This window comes from Aotus nancymaae, unplaced genomic scaffold, assembly GCF_030222135.1.
Source record: "Aotus nancymaae isolate 86718 unplaced genomic scaffold, 86718_ANA_hifiasm-v0.15.2.pri h1tg000041l, whole genome shotgun sequence".
Classification (NCBI taxonomy): Eukaryota; Metazoa; Chordata; class Mammalia; order Primates; family Aotidae; genus Aotus; species Aotus nancymaae.
The window spans coordinates 6,383,749-6,405,951 of NW_026988455.1; the positions used below are offsets into that span (position 1 = coordinate 6,383,749).

The window sequence follows — 22,203 nt, forward strand, 5'->3', positions numbered from 1 at the left end:
AGTGTGGTATTATAGAAATCCAGTTGGTCATTTCCCAGCTCTGTGACCTTGTTCAACTTACATCTCCTCTCTGAGCCTTAATTTCTTCAGCAATAAAATGGTGATAGTCATGCCCATTTCACAGAGTTGCTATGATTAAGATGAAGATGATAAAATACTTAGTATAAAATTTATGCAAAGTAGTGAGAATATGTTCTTTCAGTATTTGTTGTTAGCGTAGTATAACTGTATGCCTTAACTATAGCCACATTTACTTGTGAAACGCAATAGGGCAGGTAGTTGTTAGAGCAAGTTGTGCAATAAGAAAAAAAGTGCTAGAATTTGTCAGTTTCCTTCTTTCTTTCTTTCTTTTTTTTTTAGATAGAGTCTCACTCTGTTGCCCAGGCTGGAGTGCAGTGGCGCAATCTCGTCTCACTGCAACCTCCGCCTCCCAGGCTCAAGCAATTCTCCTGCTTCAGCCTCCTGAGGAGGAGGAATTACAGGCGTGTGCCAGCACGCCCAGCTAATTTTTGTATTTTTTTTTTTTTAGTAGAGATGGGGTTTCACCGTGTTGGTCAGGCTGGTCTCAAACTCCTGACCTCGTGATCCGCCCTCCTCAGCCTCCTAAAGTGCTGGGATTACAAGCCACTGTGCCCGGCCTGAATTTGTCAGCTTCTTAAGACTCCTGAAGTCTCCACTGAATGCTTGAACTATCACCTCTTATCTATGCAAAGTATCATAATAGGACAAAAAAAAAACAAACTGTAAAGAAGGGGCCATGGAAGGAGTCATTAGTTATCTAATTTGACTGTAGAGTGATAGGTTCCTGCCAATTAGAAGGAATCTTCAGAAAACATACCTTCTTTCCTCCTGTAGCTGTAACAGCAGTTCCTGTGTGGCCCTCAGAAGATGAATGTTCATACTTAGCTATGACCTCATCTTCCATTGCAGGAAATCATAGATAATTTCTAAATTAGAAAAATCAAGAAATGAGTATAAACATACTATTTAAAATACTAGAAGAACTTCTCAAAGAGTTGAAAGTGGTTACCTTTGGAGGGACGTGTGGTAGAAAGTGAAGATGGGAATGGGTAGGACGGGAAGAACTGTGTTTTGTTTTACATCTTTGAATACTGTTGGTCTGTTTAAACTAGGTTCAAGTATTTATTAAAAACAAAAATTTATTTTAAAAAATAGTTATGATTACCTCATTAACTATCTCAGGCAAATGAGAGAATATCAGTATTTCGATTAAAGCCTAAAGTTGCATTAAAGCTCATAATATGTAGTGATTTTTTTCCTTCCTACTCCTAGCTTTTATTTAATTTCCAAGTGTTTGGAGGCTTTTCTGCTGTCTCTCTACTATTGATTTTTAGTTTGATTCCATTATGGTCAGAGAACATACTCTGTATAATTTCAGTTCTTTTGTGATTTTAAGGTTTTTCTATCCCAGTATATCATTTTTGGCGAGTGTTCTATGAGTACTCAAAAAGAACTTGTATTCTGCTGTTACCATGTAAATTGAGCTCTATGAATACCAGTTACATCCCTGTTAGTTGATGGTAGTGTTCCAGTCTTTTGTATGAATATGTTAATTTTCTGCCTGGCAGTTTTCTCAACTGCTGAGAGTGAAGTTCTTAACAATAATTGTGGATTTTTCTACTTTTTCTTTCAGCCCTCAGTTTTTGTTTCATGTAATTTGAAGCTTTGTTGTTTGATGCTCGTGCATTTAAGATTCCTGTATCTTAATGGAGAAGTTGTTTAATCATAAGTAATTTTCTTTTCTGTTAGTAATTTTTGTTTTGCTCTAAAGTTTACTGTATCTAATGTTAACATAGCCACCAATGCTTTTTATAAAATTCATGTGGACATGATGTATCTTTTTCCATCCTTTTATTTTCAACCTGCATATACTGTTACATTTGAAATGAATTTCTTGTAGAGAGCATAATTGTTGGGTTATTTTTTTAATTCATTTTATCTCTGTCTTTTAATTGGTATATTTACACTATTTATATTTAAGCTAATTATTGATATGTTAGGGCTCAAATCTGTCATTTTGTAGTTTTTCTATTTTTTTGTTTTTGCCTTTTCTGTGGGTTACTTCAACAATTTTTAGAGTTCCATTTTGCTTTGTGTGTTACATTTTGAGCATATCACTTTGTGTAGTGTTCTTAGTGGTTATTCTAGATATTACCGTGTACATATGAAATTAATTACAGCCTATTGGTACTGGCTTTACCCCTTTAAGTGAAGTGTAGAAATCTTACTTCCATTTAGGTCTTTTTACCTACCCATTCCCCACACTTTTTGAATATAATATTTAAATATTTTTTTCATATACACATAAGATAGTTATTTTAAGATAGTTATTTTGTGTATAACCATGTAAGATGGTGTTACAGCTTCTGCTTTGAACAGAAAATGTGATGAAAGAAACTCATGAGGTGAAGAACAATCTATTACACTTTCCTTCATTTTTAACTACCCCATTGTTCTTCTTGCCTTTCTAAAGTTCCCAGCCTCCTTTTATCATTTTGTGTTTGGAGAGCTTCCTTGAGCTCTTGGTTAAGGGTACATCTGCTAGCAACAAATTCTCTTAGTGTTTTCTTCCTCTGAGAATGTTATTATTTCCCCTTCATTCATGAAGGATAATTTTGCCAGGTACAGCATTTGGGATTGACAGTTCCTTTCTTTTAGCATCTGAAAACTGTCATGCCACTTCTTTCTTACCTCCATGGTTTCCAATGAGAAATTTGCTGTCATTCAAGTTGGTGTCAATTTGTAGGTAATATGTCATTTTTCTGTGGCTGTTTTTAAGATACTTTTATCTCTAATTTTCAAAATTCTTGGTGTGGGTTTCTTAAGATTCATTCTGTTTGGAGTTCACTCAGCTTCTTGAATTTGTGGGTTTAAGTCTTCACTAATTTGGGGAAATTTTCAGTCATTATTTCTTCACATACTTTATTTTTGTCCAACACTATTCTCTCCTGTTACTCTGATGATATTAATGTGAGATCTTTTGTTACTGTCCTGTAGATTCCTGAAGCTCTGTGTTTTAGTTTCTTTTCTCCATATTGTTCAGATTGACTAAATTCTGTTGATCTGTTTTCAGGTTTGCTGATTTTATTTTTTATTATCTCCACACTAGTTTATCCTGTGAATTTTAAAATTTTGGTTATTGTCTTTTTCAGTTCTATAATTTCCATTTGGTTCTTTATGATGACTTCTGTTTCTTTGTGAAACTTTATTCTGTAAAATTTGCTTCAAGAGAATTTGCAATTTATTGGTGAAGCGTTTTTATGATAGTTGCTTTAAAGTCCTTACCAGATAATTCCACTATCTGATTTATTTCAGTATTGGGATGAGTTGATCATCTTTATCATTTGTATTGTGTTTGTCCTGGCTCTTGATGTCAATATTTATTTTTTTAAAACATTCTAGACATCTTGGTTAATATAGTAGGAGACTTTTTTTTTTTTTTTTGAGATAGTCTCTCATTCTGTTGTCCAAGCTGGAGTATACTGGTATGATCATAGCTTACCTCCTGGACTCAGGCGATCCTCCCACCTCAGCCTCTTGAGGAGCTGGAACTGCAGGCTTACGCCACCATGCCTGGCTAATTAAAAAAAAAATTTTTTTATATAGGCAGAGTCTCACCATGTTGCCCAGGCTGGTCTTGAACTCCTGGGCTGAAGTAATTCTCTTGCCTCAACTTCGCAAAGTTCCAGGATCACAGGCATGAGCCACTGTGCCTGGCCTATTAGGAGACTTTTGATGTTACTGAAATATTCTATTTTAGCAAGCAGACACTTTCTTCAAGTTTAGTGTGTAGTGTTCTGGCCTACTTTTTGCAATGACAGTTTCATTCTCTGAGACTTTTCAGTGCTATTCTAGACTGATTTTTAATTTTGACACCAATGTTCCTGCTCAAACCCTGTTGGTTCTGTCAGTGAGGTCGGAAGGCACTTCCCTGGGCTACCTGCTATTGCTGGATGACCTTCATTGCAGGAAGCGGAAGGCACTGGGCCTGCATCTCTCTAAGCCACTGGCTGGAGGGCAGGGAGACACAGGGCTTTACTATGTGTGACTGCTGCAGCAAACCAATCAGACCATCCAACTGCCTGGGTTGTGGAATAGGGCCTGCAAGGGTCCGAGGTTTCACTGCTCTGCAGCTTCCGTTGAATGTCAGTCCAGGTTGTTGAGCTGGAATTGGATCTCCTGACTACTTCCCCAAATTAGCCTCTCTTGGGCTCCTCTTCTCCTGGTTCTTGGACCAAAAGCATGCTTTTAAGAAACTGCCTATTGGAGGTTCCAATGTTCAGGCCTCTACAGCTCTTAGTCTTGGGGGTTATATGGGATAGGAAAGAAAACCCAGTAACTCAATCATATGGTGGTTTTGCAAGTTCTGAGGGCCAGCTGGTCCATCTTTTCAGTTTTCAGAGCTCTTTTACCATTGTTGAATATTGTTGAATAAATTTTAGGGTATTCATTTGTATTTAGAGAGGAGCAGGGAAAATTAAGTCTATGTCTTACTGTTCTAGAGCTGGACTTCCTAGCCTTTAAAATGTTGATATATCTGATTTAGCTATATTTTCTCCAATGCTGTCTTTTCAGGATTTTGGGGAGTATCAGGAAAGCTACTATTCTGTACAAACCACTGAGGGAGAGCAGATATCCCAGCTGATTGCAGGCTACATTGACATCATCCTGAAAAAGGTATTTTGTATTGATGCAAATTGGAAAAGCAAGACCGCTTTTTTAAAAGGCTCGGTTTAGGTGACGTGGCTACCTTGAAAAAAAGCCCTTTTAAAACGTACTTGAGGCCAGGTATGGTGGCTCACGCCTGTAATCCAAGTGCTTTGGGAGGCTGAGGGGGGCAGATCACCTGAGGTCAGGGTTCAAGACCAGCTTGGCCCACATGGCAAAGCCCCATCTCTGCTAAAAATACAAAAAAATTAGCTGGGTGAGGTGGTGCACAGCTATAGTCCCAGTTAGTCGGGAGGCTGAGGCAGGAGAAACACTTGAAACCAGGAGGTGGAGGTTGCAGTGAGCTGAGATCTTGCCACTGCACTGCAACCTGGGTGACAGAGGGAGACTCTGTCTCAAAACAGAGAAAACACTTGATTCACTAATTTAATCTTTAATCACTAATTAAGTATGAGATATTTGACCTCAAGATCCTCTGAGAATTCCTGCTTTTTCTGCAGCACATATTTGTATCATTTACTACCAGGCAATGAACAATAGCATGTCACTTAGCTGATGAATGAGCCTAGCACGCCTCAGCATCTTAGTCTTCACATAGCTGTTCTGTGCTTTTCAGCCTCTGTGGAAACGTGGATTGAAGGGCTAAAAATGATCTTTGTAATTTTCTTGTTTTTTTTTTTTTTTTTTTTTTTTAAAACAAATATAGTGGGGTTCTGTGCCATATTGGTAAACAGAAAAACACATTTCTTAAGGCTTCAAGATACAGCCCATTCAAAAAAACCAAGTTTTAATAGAATGTTAATATGTGCATCTTGATTTTTTACTATGTAAAGTTAAAGTCTGTACAATAAATACATGACATCTAACTGTATATTAAATATTTCTTTTTTATTATTATGCTTTTGTTCATCCATCACTTACTAAATATCCAGCGTAAGGAGTTTTGAGTAAACTTCATCACTTTCCCTGTGTCCCATTAAAATGTTTTATTCAAAGGTCCTTGTATGAAGACCTGATGATGATTTTCCTTTTTTTTTTTGGAGACAGAGTCTTGCTCTCTCACCCAGGCTGGAGTGCAGAGGCACTATCTTCACTACAACCTCTGCCTCCCTGGTTCAAGCAGTTCTCCTGCATCAGCCTCCAGTGTAGCTGGGATTACAGGCTGCTGCCACCATCCCAGGCTGATTTTTGTATTTTTTTAATTGCAGACAGGGTTTCACCATGTTGACCAGGCTGGTCTCGAACTCCTGACCTCAAGTGATCCGCCCACCTCAGCCTCCCAGAGTGCTGGGATTACAGGCATGAGCCACTGCACCCGGCCTGTTTTTCATTTTTGCATCTTGTTTTTTTTTTTTTTCTGCATTTCCAGAAACAAAGTAAAGATCGATTTGGACTAGAAGGTGATGAGGAGTCAACTATGTTAGAAGAGTCCGTTTCTCCAAAAAAGTAAGTATTAAGAAGAGCACTGGAGAACCACCTTCTCCCTAGATAGGCGAGTTTCCTCTTGCCAGCTTGGAGCCTGCTCCTCCAAAGCCTGTCACCTGGAGAAGATGATGGCAGATTATATAGTTGAGTCTTTTTCAAGCATGGTCCCAAGACCAGCAGCATTGATGTGGCACATGTCTTATGAGGGAGGCTGAGGATTTCAGGGAGACATTGACCATGGTGTGGCGTTTAACTGCATCTTTGGGGCAGTAAATGTTCATGGGTCCTGTTCTGCATTTCTGATTTAAATCTCATAATCTAATCATGATCATTGAGCCATATCATCAGAAGGTCAGAGGATGAGCCTGTGTTTGATTCTGGCCCCTTGTGTGGGAGGAGGGAGTGCAGTGGGTGGAGGGGTTGTTACTGTGAAGCACTGCTCCACACTGAAGCACTGAAGGCAGCATCGTCCAGGTGAGTGGTTAAGAACATGGACTCCTGTTAGGCGCAAATCTAGGGTCTGTGTTTCACTGCGTGGCTCTAGGAAGTTACTGAATTCTCTTCTGGTATGAGCTCATCCATAAAATGGGCATATTGATATTACCTCCTAAGTAGGTTTTATTTCTATGGTAGTTGATAATAAAGCATGTAAGACAATGTCTGGCACATAGTGCTTGCTATTGTAACTATCATCCTCACGACCATTATTTTAAATTCACAGTATCCTCTATTTAGCCCCATTTATAGAGAGAAGATAGATTTATTAAAATTAAGTAACATCTAATAAATGGTTATTTTTGGGAAACCTTTACAGACATCCCTTTTGTATTAATAGAGCAATGTAATGATTGTTCTTGTATGCTTCAGTATGTGTGTGTCTGACATTCTGTCTCATCTGGAATTCCAGTAACAACTCCTTATGCAAGAGGGAGGCCAAGTGCTGTCATCCCCATTCCAGATAAGGAAACTGAAGCTCATAAAAATTAGTTGAGATCCACACATGTGGTAGAGCCAGGACTCAGATTCAGATCTTGTGATGTTTCCCATAGTACAATGCTAGAAAGTTCTAGCATCTTCCAGTGCATTAAACTTGCTTAGCTATAGTAGTTTCTCTAACATTTCTACCCTTGCTGCCAGTTTCTCACAGTTTGCTTCCTCATCACCCAAAAGGTGTTTTTCCATTTGTCCCCACTATATGCAAGTTGGAACCAAACTTGATATGATACGTTTCTGGTACTTGCCATCCTTGGGCAGAGCACCTTAAGTCCTTGGAATTATTCATGACCATTATATGTAAGTTAGTGAGCTAGTGCTCCCTGACAGGGTGAGTCCTTCACTTCAGAGGACCTTGCTGTGCTTTGCTTCCCATAGGAGCAGTCCAGTAAGTGTCTGAGCCCAGAGGGCTGGGACCTTCACCTGCCTGGGACCACTGTAGCCATCTCTACTGCCCATGGCATCACTGTGGGGTCTATTCAAGGCAAGCAGGAAGAATGGTCAGGATGGTCCCCATCGCTAGACCTTCCACTTCTTCCTGTGTTGATCTTTGGCTGAGCTCTCAGAATGCAACTGACTTCTTACTGGAACCTCTAGACCCACCTTCCCAGTCTCTTACCACCCTACCCCTAGACTGCAGTGTTTCTCCCTGGATGCCTATTGCTTGGGATCCCAGCATGGCTGTCGAGTCTTGCCCTGGGCAACAGAGAACGATCTGTGATAGTGTGAGAGCTCCGGGACAGAGGCCTTGTCTCTTCATCCAGCTGTACCTCCACCTTCCTTCCACCTCACGACACACGGATGCGCCAGACTCTGTGGGTTTGTCCACTGGGCTTCTGAGGAAGATACACCACGCTCAGACTTCTTATCTTCAGACGATCAGCATTTTTTGTACTTACTATTCATTCTAAGAAAATATCAAGTAAAAAATTCAGTTTTTTGGCTGAGTGTTCTGGCTCTCGCATGTAATCCCAGCACTTTGGGAGGCCTAGGCAGGTGGTTCACCTGAGGTCAGGTGTTCAAGACCAGCCTGGGTAACATGGTGAAACCCCATCTCTACTAAAAATACAAAAAAATAGCCAGGTGTAGTGGTGGGCACCTGTAATCCCGGCTCCTTGGGAGGCTGAGCCAGGAGAATCGCTTGAACCTGGGAGGCAGAGGTCACAGTGAGCTGCGATCGTGCAGTTGCACTTTAGCCTGGATGACAAGAGTGAAACTGCTTCAAAAAAATAAAATGCATTTTTTTTCCTTAGATTCCCTAAGAGTCTTCCCGGTCTTTAGTTGAAAGCATTTTGAAAGATGTCAAAGCCTCACATGGTCGAGGCTCCAGAGGCGATGAAGCACCCTGTGTGGTCAATGGTGGTAGGCCTGAGGGACGGGAGCTAAGCTGCAGGAGATTTTCCCCTACCTACATTTCCACATTTCCCCTTTCAAGCTGAGGATAAATGATCTGTATCTCCGATGCCTAGAATGGAACCTGCCACAGGGTAGATACTTGTTTAATGAATGTTCTTTCAGGTGTGATTTACCAAAAATAATATATCAACATATCAAAACATTCACTTAAAACCTGGAACTTCACTATTATCATCATAGGAATACTTGTGGTGTTGTCATTTTTGTTTTTCTTGAGACAGAGCCTTACTGTGTTGGCCAGGCTGGAGTACAGTGGTGCGATTATAGGTCACTACAACCTTGGGCTCCCAGGTTCAAGTGATTCTCCTGCCTCAGCCTCTTGAGTAGCTAGGACTATAGGCACACACCACCACTCCTGGCTAATTTTTGAATTTTTTCCTGAGATCTGTAGAGATGAGATCTCATTATGTTGCCCAGGCTGGCCTTGAACTCCTGACTTCAAGGAATCTTCCTACCTTGGCCTCCCAAAGGGCTGGGATCACAGGGGTGAGATACTGCATCAGGCCTTGTTCCCTTTTCTTTTCTTTTCTTTTTTTTTTTTTTAATAAGAACAACTAATTGCATAATACCATAAATCTATTAAGTGGATAAATTGGGAGTAATTATTTACATTATGTGTCATGAAAGAAGTCATCTCAGAGCTCTGCTAAGTATTGTAGTGCCACTTCTTCATTCCTGCTTCTCTGTCTGTACGTGCCTCTTTAAATTGGCCTTCACAGCATAAAGCAGGGAACATATGTGACATCTGGGGGGTCTCCTCATTGCACTCCACATGGGTGGCTTCCTCACAGTGACCAAACCACTTTTCCCGGCAGGTCCACCATCTTGCAGCAGCAGTTCAACCGGACCGGGAAGGCAGAGCACGGCTCAGTGGCACTGCCAGCTGTGATGCGCTCAGGCTCCAGCGGGCCTGAGACCTTCAACGTTGGCAGCATGCCCTCGCCACAGCAGCAGGTCATGGTTGGGCAGATGCACCGAGGCCACATGCCGCCGCTGGTGAGGCTTCCCGTCATCCCCCGCTCGTTAGTCCACTGCCTCCGGTGTGCAGGGTGGACACCAGCAGCGGTGATGGGCTGGGTGTTGGAACTCTAACTCCTGGCTGAACCATGCTGCGTTCAGCTGTGTATTTTTAAATTGGTTGACTCAGATCACTGCCTGTTTAGTATCAGAGGTGTCCTCTGTGACTGGAAAATTATGGACCTCTCAACATGATTTGTGATACAGGCATAGAACTCTGCTCCCCTGTCCTGGCAGCATCAAACTGATTGGTGCAGATATCCCTAGGAAAGTCTGAGAAATAGACCAGGTTTCCAGTGACCTTGAGGTTTCACCCTGGTGGTCATTAATTCCTTTCCACTGTGCTGGTCTGTCTGACTCGGTGTCTCTCAGGCCGGCCTTGGGATTCCCTTGCTATTGGACGAGAACTTCTTGAAAGCTCAGGATTAACCCTTGTCTCTGAAAAAGTATGTTGACTGTAGATTTAGTTGGAGTCCTTGTCTATCAGGAAGCATTCTTATTTAACACCCACGTGTTTCCTGTGCATGAGGAGCTCCTCAGTACTCAAAGATTGCATCACCTTAGTTCCCCTGGAAGGACTCTTCCGAGCCTCCTAGTTAGCTAATTAAACTCTTCACACACTTCTGATTATAATCCGTCCATGGCAGTCACCTTCATTTTGTGTTGTATTAATATAATGCAGTATCTATTTATGGCCTCCAGGTTAAAATGGGAGATGGTTCAGCTGGTTGTTGAGATGTAGCCTGGGCTGCTTTGCCTTGAGCACAGAGTTCTGTTTTGCTTTGTTTTGCATAAAGGGCTATGTCCGGAGTGTGAGATGACTGCTTTGTTTCATCTGCCTTTGCAGACCTCAGCCCAGCAGGCCCTGATGGGGACCATCAACACAAGCATGCACGCTGTCCAGCAGGCCCAGGATGATCTCAGTGAGCTCGACTCTCTGCCACCTCTTGGCCAGGATATGGTAAATACTGTTCAGTGGTTTTCATGCCAAGTCTCTGCCCTGGCAGAAAGCAGGGTTATGCACTCTGTCGGGATTCAACTAGATAAATCTCTAGGTGAAGAGGAAACCCATGATTTTTCAAGATACTGAGTCTTCGTCTCTCAGTTGCACCCACAGGAGAGAATCATACGGTACTGCTGCCTATTGGCAGTACCACAGGAGGGCCGAGAACTTGGACCCTAGGGTCCTGTGATCTGAGTTCACATCCCAGCTCCATCATTGGCTGTGTGACTCTGGGCTACTTGCCTTCTCTAATCTACTTTGTCATCTGTAAATAGAGTTGTGACGAGGTGATGATCTAATCACCTGTAGAGTTCTCAGCACAGTCCTTAGCACGTACATAGAAAGAGCTCAGTAAGCATTAGCTGTTTGTTATTTTTGTCTCTACCAGTGGTTCTCAAACTCTAGCGTACATTGGCGTTACCTGAAGGGCCTGTTAAAACACACATTGCTGGAATTCTCTCCCCATTTTTTTTTGACTCAGTGGAATCTTGGGTAGGGCCTGAGATTTTGCATTTCCAACAAAATCTTAGGCGATGTTAATGCTGCATGCCTGCGAACTGTCCTTCGAGAACCACTGGCTTACTACCATTGAGTTTTTCAGCAGGGTAGGGTGATTCACCCAGATATTTTCCTCTAGCTGCTGCTGCATGAAATCCCATGATTTTTTTCAAGAAATCCCATTTTTTTTTTTTTTTTGAAAGCTCAGGAATAACACTTGTCTCTGAAAAAGTTAAATTGGATGACTCAGATCATTGTTTGTTTAGTATCAGAGGTGTCCTCTGTGACTGGGAAATTAGGGACCTCTCAACATGGCTCCTCACCACTCAAATCGTGCTCCCAGGACCAGCAGCACTGGCAATTCTGTGTGAGAGGTGTGGAATCAGGGGCCTTCCCCAACCTCCTCAAACAGAATCTGCGTTTTCGCCAAGTTTCCAGCTTCTTTGTGTGACCGTTATGTTTGAGAAGCACCAGCCAGTACTGTCATTCTCAGTGCTGCTTTGTACATTAGAATCATCTGAGAAACTTTAAAAACAAAGCCGAAAGCACCAGCTGAGAACAAAGAACTCGATGTTGCTGTGGGTGGAACCTGAGAATCAGTGGTTTTTATTCTCCCCAGGTGATTCTAATGGCCAGTCAGGGTTGACAACCGCTGTGGTAGGACTGACTGGTACCATCACAGGGGCCAGAACCAAGATACAGTCTGTAGCTTTATCTTGTCCTGCCAGAATAACTACCCTCCAAGTTCTCCCAGAATGCTGAGTTTTTCATTTGCACACCTGTGTGCATGGAGGTTGCTGGTATCCTCAGCACCATTTCTCCCAGGTATCTGAAAACCATAAACATTTTGCTTTGAGGAATTCCAGAGTAAAAGCATGTATGGCAGACACCCATATCCAGTATAATTGTGAGGTAGAGTTTTAAAATATTTAAGATTTTACATTACTGCTTCACCAATTTTCAAAGAATTAGAACGCAATAAATTACTTTTAGTGTTCACATCCTGAACATAGATAAATATTTTGGGGATGTTTTAAGAAGCAGATGAGCACCATACTGCAGGGTCATCATTATCAAGATAAGTGATCATTTATTAGGTAAGTTCTGAAATGCCAGAAAATAGAGACCTTGGTATTTATAGGTTCAAATCAACATAAAGTGTAAGAGCTGGAAAGGTTTTTATAAACCATTGAATTCCTACAGTAGAAGAAATCTAAGGCACAGGACCTGATTATGATTTGCCCGAGGTCCTTTCACCTGCTAGTGGTAGATCTGGACCCGGAACAGGGTCTCAACCCATCCCCTCATCTTACCAGGAAAGGTTTTACCATCTACATGAACATGACCCTTGGTCGTTTTCAAGGTGATACACGTTGTAAGCAAGAGACATTTCCTGCATTGACAGAGAACACATGTGAGCTGAAACACCCTCCTTCTCACCCTGCTCCCTGCGAAGCAAGGTGAAAATTAGCAACAACTATTCATGCTAATGTGCAGTATTATTATGAAACATTGATTTTTTTCTCCTCATTCTTTTTCAGTTGGATTTTTCTAAATAAAGCCACGCGGAATATTTCTCCCTAAGATCTTAAAAGTTAAAAACACAAACAACATAATTAATGTAAGACATGGGGAGAATTTGCACACCGTTGAGCATCTCTGAAGGAGCAAGAGGCCAGTTAAGGTTCCTGTTTAGGATAACTTAAGGGCCCCGTCAGTGCTCATAAGAAGAGCGTAGCCAAAATGCTGGTCTGATTTTATGGCAGAGCCTCTCTGGTCTCCTGGGTAATTCTGTGCTGTGATTGTGTCGTGCTGTTGTCTGGCTTTGCAGGCATCTAGGGTATGGGTTCAGAACAAAGTCGATGAATCCAAACACGAAATTCATTCTCAAGTTGATGCTATCACGGCTGGAACAGCTTCCGTTGTTAACCTCACAGCTGGTAAGTCCCTGAGAGATTTGTGCTGTATTGGGGTTTTGCTTAAAAGCTGTTTTTCTACTTTTAAAAAATAAGTTATCTGTTAATTGAAAGAATAGACTTCATATTACGCGAGGATAGTCTTTTCTTAGTCTTGGAGTACTTCCGACATTTTTTCCCAGTGACCGAGGAGAGCGGTAAGGAACATGTCATTGCTTTTTGCCTGTATCATGTATCCTCATTAAAAAGCTCCTATTCAGATCTTCTCATGGTTTGTCAGTGTGCTGGACTTACTGCAAAGTCTGTTGAGGCTACTTTCTCCCTTCTTGGCATCTACAGTTTGAAAATGGTTTTGAATGAACAGACCCATCGTATGTGCCTTGGCCCATCTTGTCCAGCAGCGGTCTCTTCTGGCACAGCATGGCTCCCAGTCTTGTGCTGTCAGAGGAGAGCTAGGAACTTGCTTAGCTTCACTCTGAAGTGTATCAGCCTTTTAGGAGCAGAGTTGACCCCCTGAGCTGCTGACAGGGGCCTAAAAAAAAGGGCCATGAGATGCCGAGACTTCCTTTGGATTTTTAAAGGTGGTTGTACTCAGAATTTCAATGCACGAAGCCTCCAGGTGAAAGGACCTTCTTGAAGTTACCTTGGAGAAAGGGAGCAAGCCATCTCACTGTGCTCATGGGAAGTTTGGTGTTTGACTCTTGCAGGATGGCGGGTGAGGAACTCCTGCCACCGTGGGGTTTTGAAAATTCTCACCATGACCATGTGCCCTCCTTCAGTGGGGATGGTTCTTTTTGTCCCAGGTGACCCTGCAGACACTGACTACACAGCTGTGGGATGTGCGATCACCACTATTTCTTCCAACCTGACGGAGATGTCCAAGGGTGTGAAGCTGTTGGCCGCCCTCATGGATGATGAGGTCGGCAGCGGGGAGGACTTGCTCAGAGCTGCCAGGACCCTCGCTGGGGCAGTGTCAGACTTGCTGAAAGCTGTGCAGCCTACTTCTGGAGAGGTAAGCTCTAGAGGCAAGCAGTCACTCGGGTTCTGATGAGACAGCTGCATCCGCTGGGGGGACCATGGTGCTCTTGCTTCTCAAGCTGTTCCTTTCATCCTGCTGGGGTATGTTTCCCTGCAGGAGTAATTGGAGTTGTGGAATTGGGTGCAGAAGCTCAGCCGCATTCAGGAGTGGTTGAGCTCTTAGTGTGAAGGCCTCCCCCTCATGGGTACTTGAGCAGATGCAACCCAGGAATGTAACACACATGACTAATACACATTTAAAGGGAATATAAGTTTGTGTCCTAATTTCCACAGAATGCATATCACCTTCCTGCCAATTGAACAAGGCTCACTAATTGGCCATTTCAAATCCATATACCCATTGCTGGTTTGTGAGACACCGGCTGTTTTTTTGCACGGATTTCACCAGGATGTCTTCTGTTTGGCAGACCACCTGAGATTCTCATTGATAGACAGAGGGAGCAAATTCTGTGAGATTCTGCTTTCTGCAATTCCATGTATGATTGCACTGGAGGAAATGTGTTTTCTTTCCAATTAAGGTGTGTTCTTTGTTCACAGCCTCGACAGACAGTTTTGACTGCTGCTGGCAGCATTGGACAGGCCAGTGGGGATCTTCTGAGACAGATTGGAGAGAATGAGACTGATGAGCGGTTCCAGGTAAGAAATTCCTTTGTACTCAGAGGTGGTTTATTTTTTGTGTCTTATCCCAAACCACAAGCGTGGCAGAGAAGTCTTTTTTGTGACCCTTCTTTTTCAATACCAGGGACATGTGCTGCTTGCCCTCTGGGGAGCTGCTGTCACCACTGTGTAGTATCATCTCACTGCAGCTCAGAGGGCATCAGGCATCTCTGCCTGTCTGCCTCCATCCCTGTCCCTCAAAAGGTACAGTGCAGAGGCCACTGCTAGGGTGGTTCAGGCCAGGATGGTCTGATGTGCTGATGAGCCAGTCCCCTTTACTCCTCCTCCTAAGTCTCTCATTTTGCAAGTAATATATAAATACATCCAATTAAATTGTTACAGTTCTAGCCCAGGTTCCCTGAAAGATGCCCTTTTCCAAATCCTATGTCAAGTTCACTGTTTAGGAATTCTACAGAATTTCATTGGCCTTCAATTATTAAAATTTTTTTTCAAATTATTTATTTATATGTATATATATTGAAATATTTACTTAGAAGAAATTACAACAAATTACAAACTTATATGAACTAATATTACAGATATCAGCAAGTCCAGAAAAATAGCGTAATGTTTTTATTAACTACCTGACACCTCTAAATACCTTTTTTCCTGTATTTTTGGCTTCATCTGTTTCGACCACCTCTTCATTTGGCAATGATTTTATAATATTTAGTAGACAGAACAAAAAGATCATTAGCTTTCCTCTGGCGTTCAGTTTTCTTGCTTCATGGGTGGTCATTTTATCTAGAACTTCCAAATTTTATCAGCAAAAGATGTGTCAGATACACTAAGATGTGATCATGTTTGTTGTGAGACAAGAAACTTCAACCTTCATCCACTGCAGGCTATGAATGAGTCCCATAGCCTAGTGCCACAGGCATGTGGAGAGTGAAGGAGGGCAATAAGACATTTAATATACAAGCATTCTTGTCATGATAGAGGTTTTGATGGCATCATTCTTCAGTCCTCATAAGCGTGAATTTGTGTGATGAGTGGTAGGAATATTCCTGGAAGCCATTTCTACACTGAGGTGGCCAGTAATAAGTTCCCTAGAATCAGAGTGAACTGTAGACCCCATCGATATATTCTGCTAATCCCAAGTTAATTGTATCCCCGTCCTGACTTCCCTTTCCAGATCCCCAAACTGGCCTTGCCTTGGCCTTTACTTTTTGTATTCTTGCAGGCAATTATTTGCAGGCAGGTACCTACTTAGGAACTTGGTAAATATGAGATTCAGCTGCTATTTTACTAGGCTTAATTATCTTGATGTCGTCATTTACTTTCCCCAGAAGTATTAATATTATTGTTTTTGGGCAATGTGTTAAGGAAGGTTAAGGAGAAAGTCACAATTCTTCCTTAAAACATCGCACACAACCTTGTGTTTTTTAAAAGCTTTACCTGCCTCTCCCTGCTGTAGTAGATTGTTTTCATTGTGTATGAATGTAAACCCTGCTTCCTAATGTTTGTTTCTATTCTGATGTGCAGAGGAAGCAGGTTCAGGTTCAGGATGATAGTTCGGCAGAGCCTTTGTTAGCAGGGACGGGCCTCACTTGAATGTTTCCAATTGTGTCAGGTCTCTAGGTAAAGACCAGTGCAGTAAGGTGATCCTGCAACCTCCTCCAGTTGTGGGTAACTGACATTGGATTTCTTACTCTATTTTTCTGATTCTTGAGATCATATCTCAGAGCTTTTCTTGGGTTCTTAATGTACCGCATGTTCCCAGAGTTAACAAAGATTTATTTTACATGGGCTACATAATAGTGGTCTTGTTGAAACTTTTGACAAAGGCCTTGTCAGCAGCTATAGCTGTAGTATCACATTCTTTTTCTAACTGTATTTTTTTTTTTTTTTTGGACAAAATTAATAAGAGGAACAGGATTTCTTTAAACAGTTCTAACAAAGCCCTTTAGAACAATCATGATTCTATGTGACCAAATCCTGGCCCCCATCTGAAAAGATGAATTCATATCAAGTGAAGGAATACTGTGACCTACTTTGGAAAGTTATTTTTAAAAATCTTTTTAATAATTTGTGATATTCAAGCTGTGTTTTCACTGAGCATTGAGATAGATGTCCAGAAACTGTAACCATAGTCGGAGCAATTCCTGCAAGTTGTGTGGTAGACAGGTGCCAGTCAGATCCCAAAGGGATCTTCAGCTTTCAGCACCATGGGCTTTAGTTTTACCTTGGATATCCCAGGAACATCACAGACGTAAGAAAGACTGGAATAACCTGCTTATTTAAGACCACTTAGTTTTTGCCCAATTTAAAATCAGCTTACTTGATAGATTCATGGGTTTCTGATTTAGCTGGATTATATATAGTCTTTGTTCTGTGTAAAATTGTGCAGGCTGAATATTATTTCCAGTATATCTTCTCATAAAATATCTCACTGTAAAGACGCTATGGGTGCCCTTTACATTTAGAATCAAAAGTGCTCTTTATCATCTGATGAATTAATAAAGACTTCTGACCGTATTTCCTTGAGGGGAAAAGCCTTGACATGTTTATTCAAAATCAAAATGGCTCCTATGTTTGGGAAGGCATTTCCAAGTCAAATAAACTACTTTCAGTATTAAAAACAAAGAAATAAATTAATCGTAATAGTGGTTATTCTTTAGATCAAACAGATGGGTGATAAACCCTGTAGGCTCAATCAAAGTATTCTAAATTCTGCAGGCAGAATGCTTAGTCATTGAATTGAAGCATAAACTGATCTTTTAAGGCTCAGAGCTCCTTGCGTCTTCAGTCAAACCATCTTATAGCTAGTGTATTTATATAGGTTCCATTTCCACTTTCTGTAATAATTTAATTCCTCCCCAGAAGGCTGCAGAACACTGAGAATAACTCATTTTCAGAGCATTTCTTGGCTCTTGAGCTGTAGGTGTTGGTGCCAGCTATGTGTCTTTGCGCATCAAATGTTGCCCTCTGGAGGTAGAGATATGGCTAAATTTCTGATGACGACTTGGATCTTTGTGCGAAGTAGAAATCCAGAAGATAAATTTTCAAGTTACAGTGGGGCGTGATGACTTGGAGGCTGCGGCACATGATGTGGCATCTGGATATGTTTTCAGCTTCTCCTGATCCACCACATCGACCACGCATCCAAGAGACGTGGTCAAGACTTCGTGTTAGATAAGTGCACGAATGTGATTCAGTGGTTAAAATAATAACCCTTCCCTCAAATTAACTATTTTAGATTTAAACCTATGCTGTTTAATGCATGTAAGAGACTGAGTTATTAGGATACAAGACTCCTTTTTTAATTACCTCTAAAGATAAGTTGACATTTTAAAAAAACTTCTGAAGTGCTGAAGGAAAAAGATCAAATGGAATTTTAATAACATGTTTATTTTCAGGCTGTGAAAGGTGATTAGAGAAAAATAAACGAATAGTCTTGATTCCCTTTTCTTAGGATGTTTTAATGAGTTTGGCCAAAGCTGTTGCCAATGCAGCTGCCATGTTGGTACTAAAGGCAAAGAATGTTGCCCAAGTGGCAGAAGACACTGTCCTACAGAACAGGGTGATTGCTGCTGCCACCCAGTGTGCCCTCTCCACCTCCCAGCTTGTGGCATGTGCCAAGGTAAGCCAGCTGGTACCCTAGCCCTTTCTACCTGGTATCATGTGCTCTTATCTGCCTCCAGGCATCTGGGGAGTAGCAGGGGCAGAATTTGTTCAAATAGTCTTGACATTTAGAGCTTGCTTCAGTGATGATAGGTCTTAGGTGATGATAGGATTTTAGCGTAAGCTGTCTATTCTTTTATCATTTGTTCTTTGCCCAAGTCCTCAGGCCGTTGGTACTTTTCACTAGTTCATTTCTGTGTGCAAATTGCTATGTCTCCCCTTTGGACTTCACAGTGCGTCTTTACACCTGCACAAAAATAGTTCTTGCATTGTGTGATACTGCATTATAAATGGATTCAGAAATAATCCACAGAGTTTATGGGAACCCTTTCTAGGCTGTGTGCGAGTGGGGATGTGAATTGTTGTGAGGGTATACACACTGTGTGTCATACATCACCTCATTACATCTCCCCGGCAATCCTGCAAATTAAGCACTATTATCTCTAGTTTACTGATAGGAACCTGAGGCCCTCTGATGTTAGCACATTAAGACCACAGAAGTAGTAAGTGACAGAACTAGAGTTAGAACTCAGGTCCATCCGCCTCCAAATACCCTTTCCCCTCCACTTCATGTGTCCTCGTGATGATGATGCATCAATGGAACTATCCGTTTCTGGACTTGATGGCCTGTCATGTTGTATAGATCTGTGATCTGGCTCAGCGTGGCATCGATAGCCTGTGGGAGGATTTGCAGCATCTCTTGGAAGTGTCCTCAATCGTCTCCCTCAAGCTTTCCTTGTCCACATTGCTAGAATTTGCAAGGAACTGACAAAACCCCCCTATGAGGCAGAGTTTCAGGTGTTTTGGGAATAAAAGTAGAATTCCTTTAGGTAGTCTTTGTATCCCAACTCAGAAGACTCAATCCAAGGGATCATAAAAGGGAGGAGGTATAATCGGGAAAGCTCAGAAATTTCTCACTATGTAAGTAGGGCAGTAGTATGGACTATCACGTGTGACTAATGAAGATATAAATTAGTGGACATGTAAAATCACAAGGATGAAATAGAATAGCGGAGTGTGTGAGACCACAGCAATGGTTTAGGTGAATCCCTGGTCCTGTAAGTAAGAAACTGAGGCCCAAAGCAGGAAGGGCCTTGATGGGACTGTGAGGGGACATGGGAAATAAGGATTGAACCATGGTGCCCAAAACCTGTTCCTGTCTCGCTTCAGGTTGTGAGCCCCACTATCAGCTCCCCTGTGTGCCAGGAGCAGCTGATTGAAGCAGGGAAGCTGGTGGACCGCTCAGTGGAGAACTGTGTACGCGCCTGCCAGGCGGCCACTACCGATAGTGAGCTCCTGAAGCAGGTCAGCGCCGCGGCCAGCGTGGTCAGCCAGGCCCTGCATGATCTCCTGCAGCATGTGCGGCAGTTTGCCAGCCGAGGCGAGCCCATCGGCCGCTATGACCAGGCCACCGACACCATCATGTGTGTCACCGAGAGCATCTTCAGCTCCATGGGTGATGCTGGTAAGGCACTGTGCTGTGGGTGGGTGTGTGGGTGGGTTTTGGGGTTCCTGATGGTGCTGCTCACCCACAGGGAAGATGAAGGCTGCCTGGATGACTGGCCAGGGCAAGTTCTCATCAAAGACTGCCCCGCTGAAGCTTGGAAAAAGATAAAAGATGTTCCCATACCCATGCTTGCAGACTTCAACAAAGTTCACCAAGTTTTTGTTATAATGGTTAGATTTTGTTATTTTGTTAGATTCACAGTGAATTCCTTTGTTCTGCAAATGCACGTGTTCGGTATGATATGGCAAAGTTGGAGCAGCCACAGAAGGAAACAAGATCAAGGCTTGGAATGAAGTTTATTATACTTGCATGTCCCCTGGAGGGGGTCACCGCATGCCACACAGGGTCATGGGAGAGCACCGGGGTGGTCAGGAGGGAGAAGACAGGAGCAAGGATTGGCCTAGACCATGGCCTTTTTTTTTTGTAAGAAACGGGGTTTCTCCATGTTGGTCAGGCGATCTCGAACTCCTGACCTCAGATGATCCGCCCACCTTGGCCTCCCAAAGTGCTGGGATTACAGGCGTGAGCCACCACGCCCAGTCCGATCATGGCCTTTATTGGAGCTTCCTTGGTAAATACAAGGCAGGGTAAACAATTTAGGACTGGCTAGTTTAAATAATTTTGGCAGGCTCTAAATTATGGAGGTGGTAGCTAGTTACCTGGGATCTGGCCCCAGGATAATCCAGGCAGAGAAACAGTGTCTTCTGGGTGTCTGGGCCAGACAGAGGAGGAAAAGCTCTGGATTGGTTAGTTTGCATATCAAAGACATGTTCCCTGCTGAGCCTGTGCAGTCTCTCAGTTGGCCAGCCCTAAGAGGACAGTTTGTCTCTGGCAGAAAGGTGTTTTCAGATCCCAAAGCATCGTACATAATACACGGTCAATTTAAAAGCATTTGCAGTACACCTTTTTATACTGTATTGAAACGTAAGTCTCCCCAAACCCAGCTGCCCAGGATGGAGTGCAGCGGCACAATCTTGGCTCACTTCATCCTCCACCTCCCGGGTTCAAGACATTCTCCTTCCTCAGCCTCTGGAGTAGCTGGGACTACAGGTGTGTGCCACCACGCCCGGCTTATTTTTGTATTTTTAGTAGAGATGGGGTTTTACCTTGTTGGCCAGGCTGGTCTCAAACTCCTGACCTCAGGTGATCTTCTCACCTCGGCCTCCCAAAGTGCTGGGATTACAGCAGTGAGCCACCGTGCCCAGCCTGGACTTTTTTCATTGCCATCTGTATGCTCATCTTTTTAGTGGCAGCAGAGTATTCTATTTTGTGTAGACATCATTATTTAACAAATAATCTTTTAGTGGACATTTAGGTCATTTCTAAGTTTTTTGTTAGTTTGTTTTGCTTTTACAAAAATACTACAGTGAACATTCTTGTAAAAATAGTTTACTTTTGTAGGTTCATATGTAGGGTAAATTCCTGTTAATGGAGATGGTGGGCCAGTAGGTAGATTTTTATTGTAAATGTGTCTTAAGAAATTTTTCTCCAGAAAGGACCCACAATTTGCATCCCTACTAGTAACTTGTAAGAGATCTGTTTTTGTGCTTCCTTGCCAGCCTAGAACACCACCTTATAACGAGTTTAGATTTTTTTTTTAGAAAGTTGTCTTGTGTTCTTCTGTTATCTTAAATGATTTAACAAGATGGGAATGCTCCACACATTTGAATTAGTTGTTGTTTTTGATAATCCTTTTATTTTGAAATACTTTTAAATTTGCAAAAGAAGTTGCAGAGGTAATATGGAGCGTTCCCATTACCTTTCCCAGTTTCTCCATTTTTGACATCTTTCTTATAGGATAGCACATTTGTCAAAACCAGGCAATTAGCATTGGTACATTACTAACTAAACTACAGGCATTATTCAGATTTCATCAGGTTTTCTGCTGATGTCCTTTTTCTGTCTCAGTATCCAGTCCAGGATACCACACTGACTTTAGCACATTTTTATTTCAGTAAAAGCTTTTTCTTCCCCCTTTTTGTTGTGCTTCAGCGTTCTTCTAGATGACCTTTGCTAGAGGAAGAAATCCCTTACATTTGAATCGTTCAATTTTTTAATGTTGATTGTTATACTCCTCCTACTTGCAGAAGGAAATTAATCGATTTCAGTAAAATCACAGGGACAATAAGACCAAACAGTAATGCAAGATCAGAATCAGTTCTGGGGGTAAAAAAAGGATGAGCAAAGAGAAAATTGACAGGGAAAACTCCAGGCCAAGGCAAGTCATAGCATTTGAACATGAAGCTGGTGTCCGGATGTGCTTCTGTTAGCAGAGGCCAAACAGCATACATCAAGTGGATCGTGTGATATCCCTCCTCTAGTGCTAGTTCGCCTACACATTAATACAAAATCGAAAAATAATTTTGCTCTGTGCCAGTTCTTCAGAAAGTTTATTATAGACGCTTTTGTGTAAGTGGTTT

General features: G+C 42.1%; 1 protein-coding gene across 7 annotated transcripts in view; it reads left to right on the forward strand.

Annotated features, from left to right (window-relative positions):
* Positions 1 to 22,203, forward strand: part of TLN2 (talin 2) — a 464,397-nt gene that overhangs the window by 308,199 nt on the left and 133,995 nt on the right. For all 7 annotated transcript variants that reach the window (XM_012443139.2, XM_012443144.2, XM_064361373.1 and 4 more), the window contains 9 exons: positions 4,597 to 4,698; positions 6,059 to 6,135; positions 9,339 to 9,519; positions 10,388 to 10,501; positions 12,873 to 12,981; positions 13,761 to 13,969; positions 14,533 to 14,631; positions 18,068 to 18,235; positions 19,447 to 19,741. In XM_012443139.2, coding sequence (XP_012298562.2) covers positions 4,597 to 4,698; positions 6,059 to 6,135; positions 9,339 to 9,519; positions 10,388 to 10,501; positions 12,873 to 12,981; positions 13,761 to 13,969; positions 14,533 to 14,631; positions 18,068 to 18,235; positions 19,447 to 19,741 — 1,354 coding nt within the window. The remainder of the gene's footprint in view (positions 1 to 4,596; positions 4,699 to 6,058; positions 6,136 to 9,338; positions 9,520 to 10,387; positions 10,502 to 12,872; positions 12,982 to 13,760; positions 13,970 to 14,532; positions 14,632 to 18,067; positions 18,236 to 19,446; positions 19,742 to 22,203) is intronic.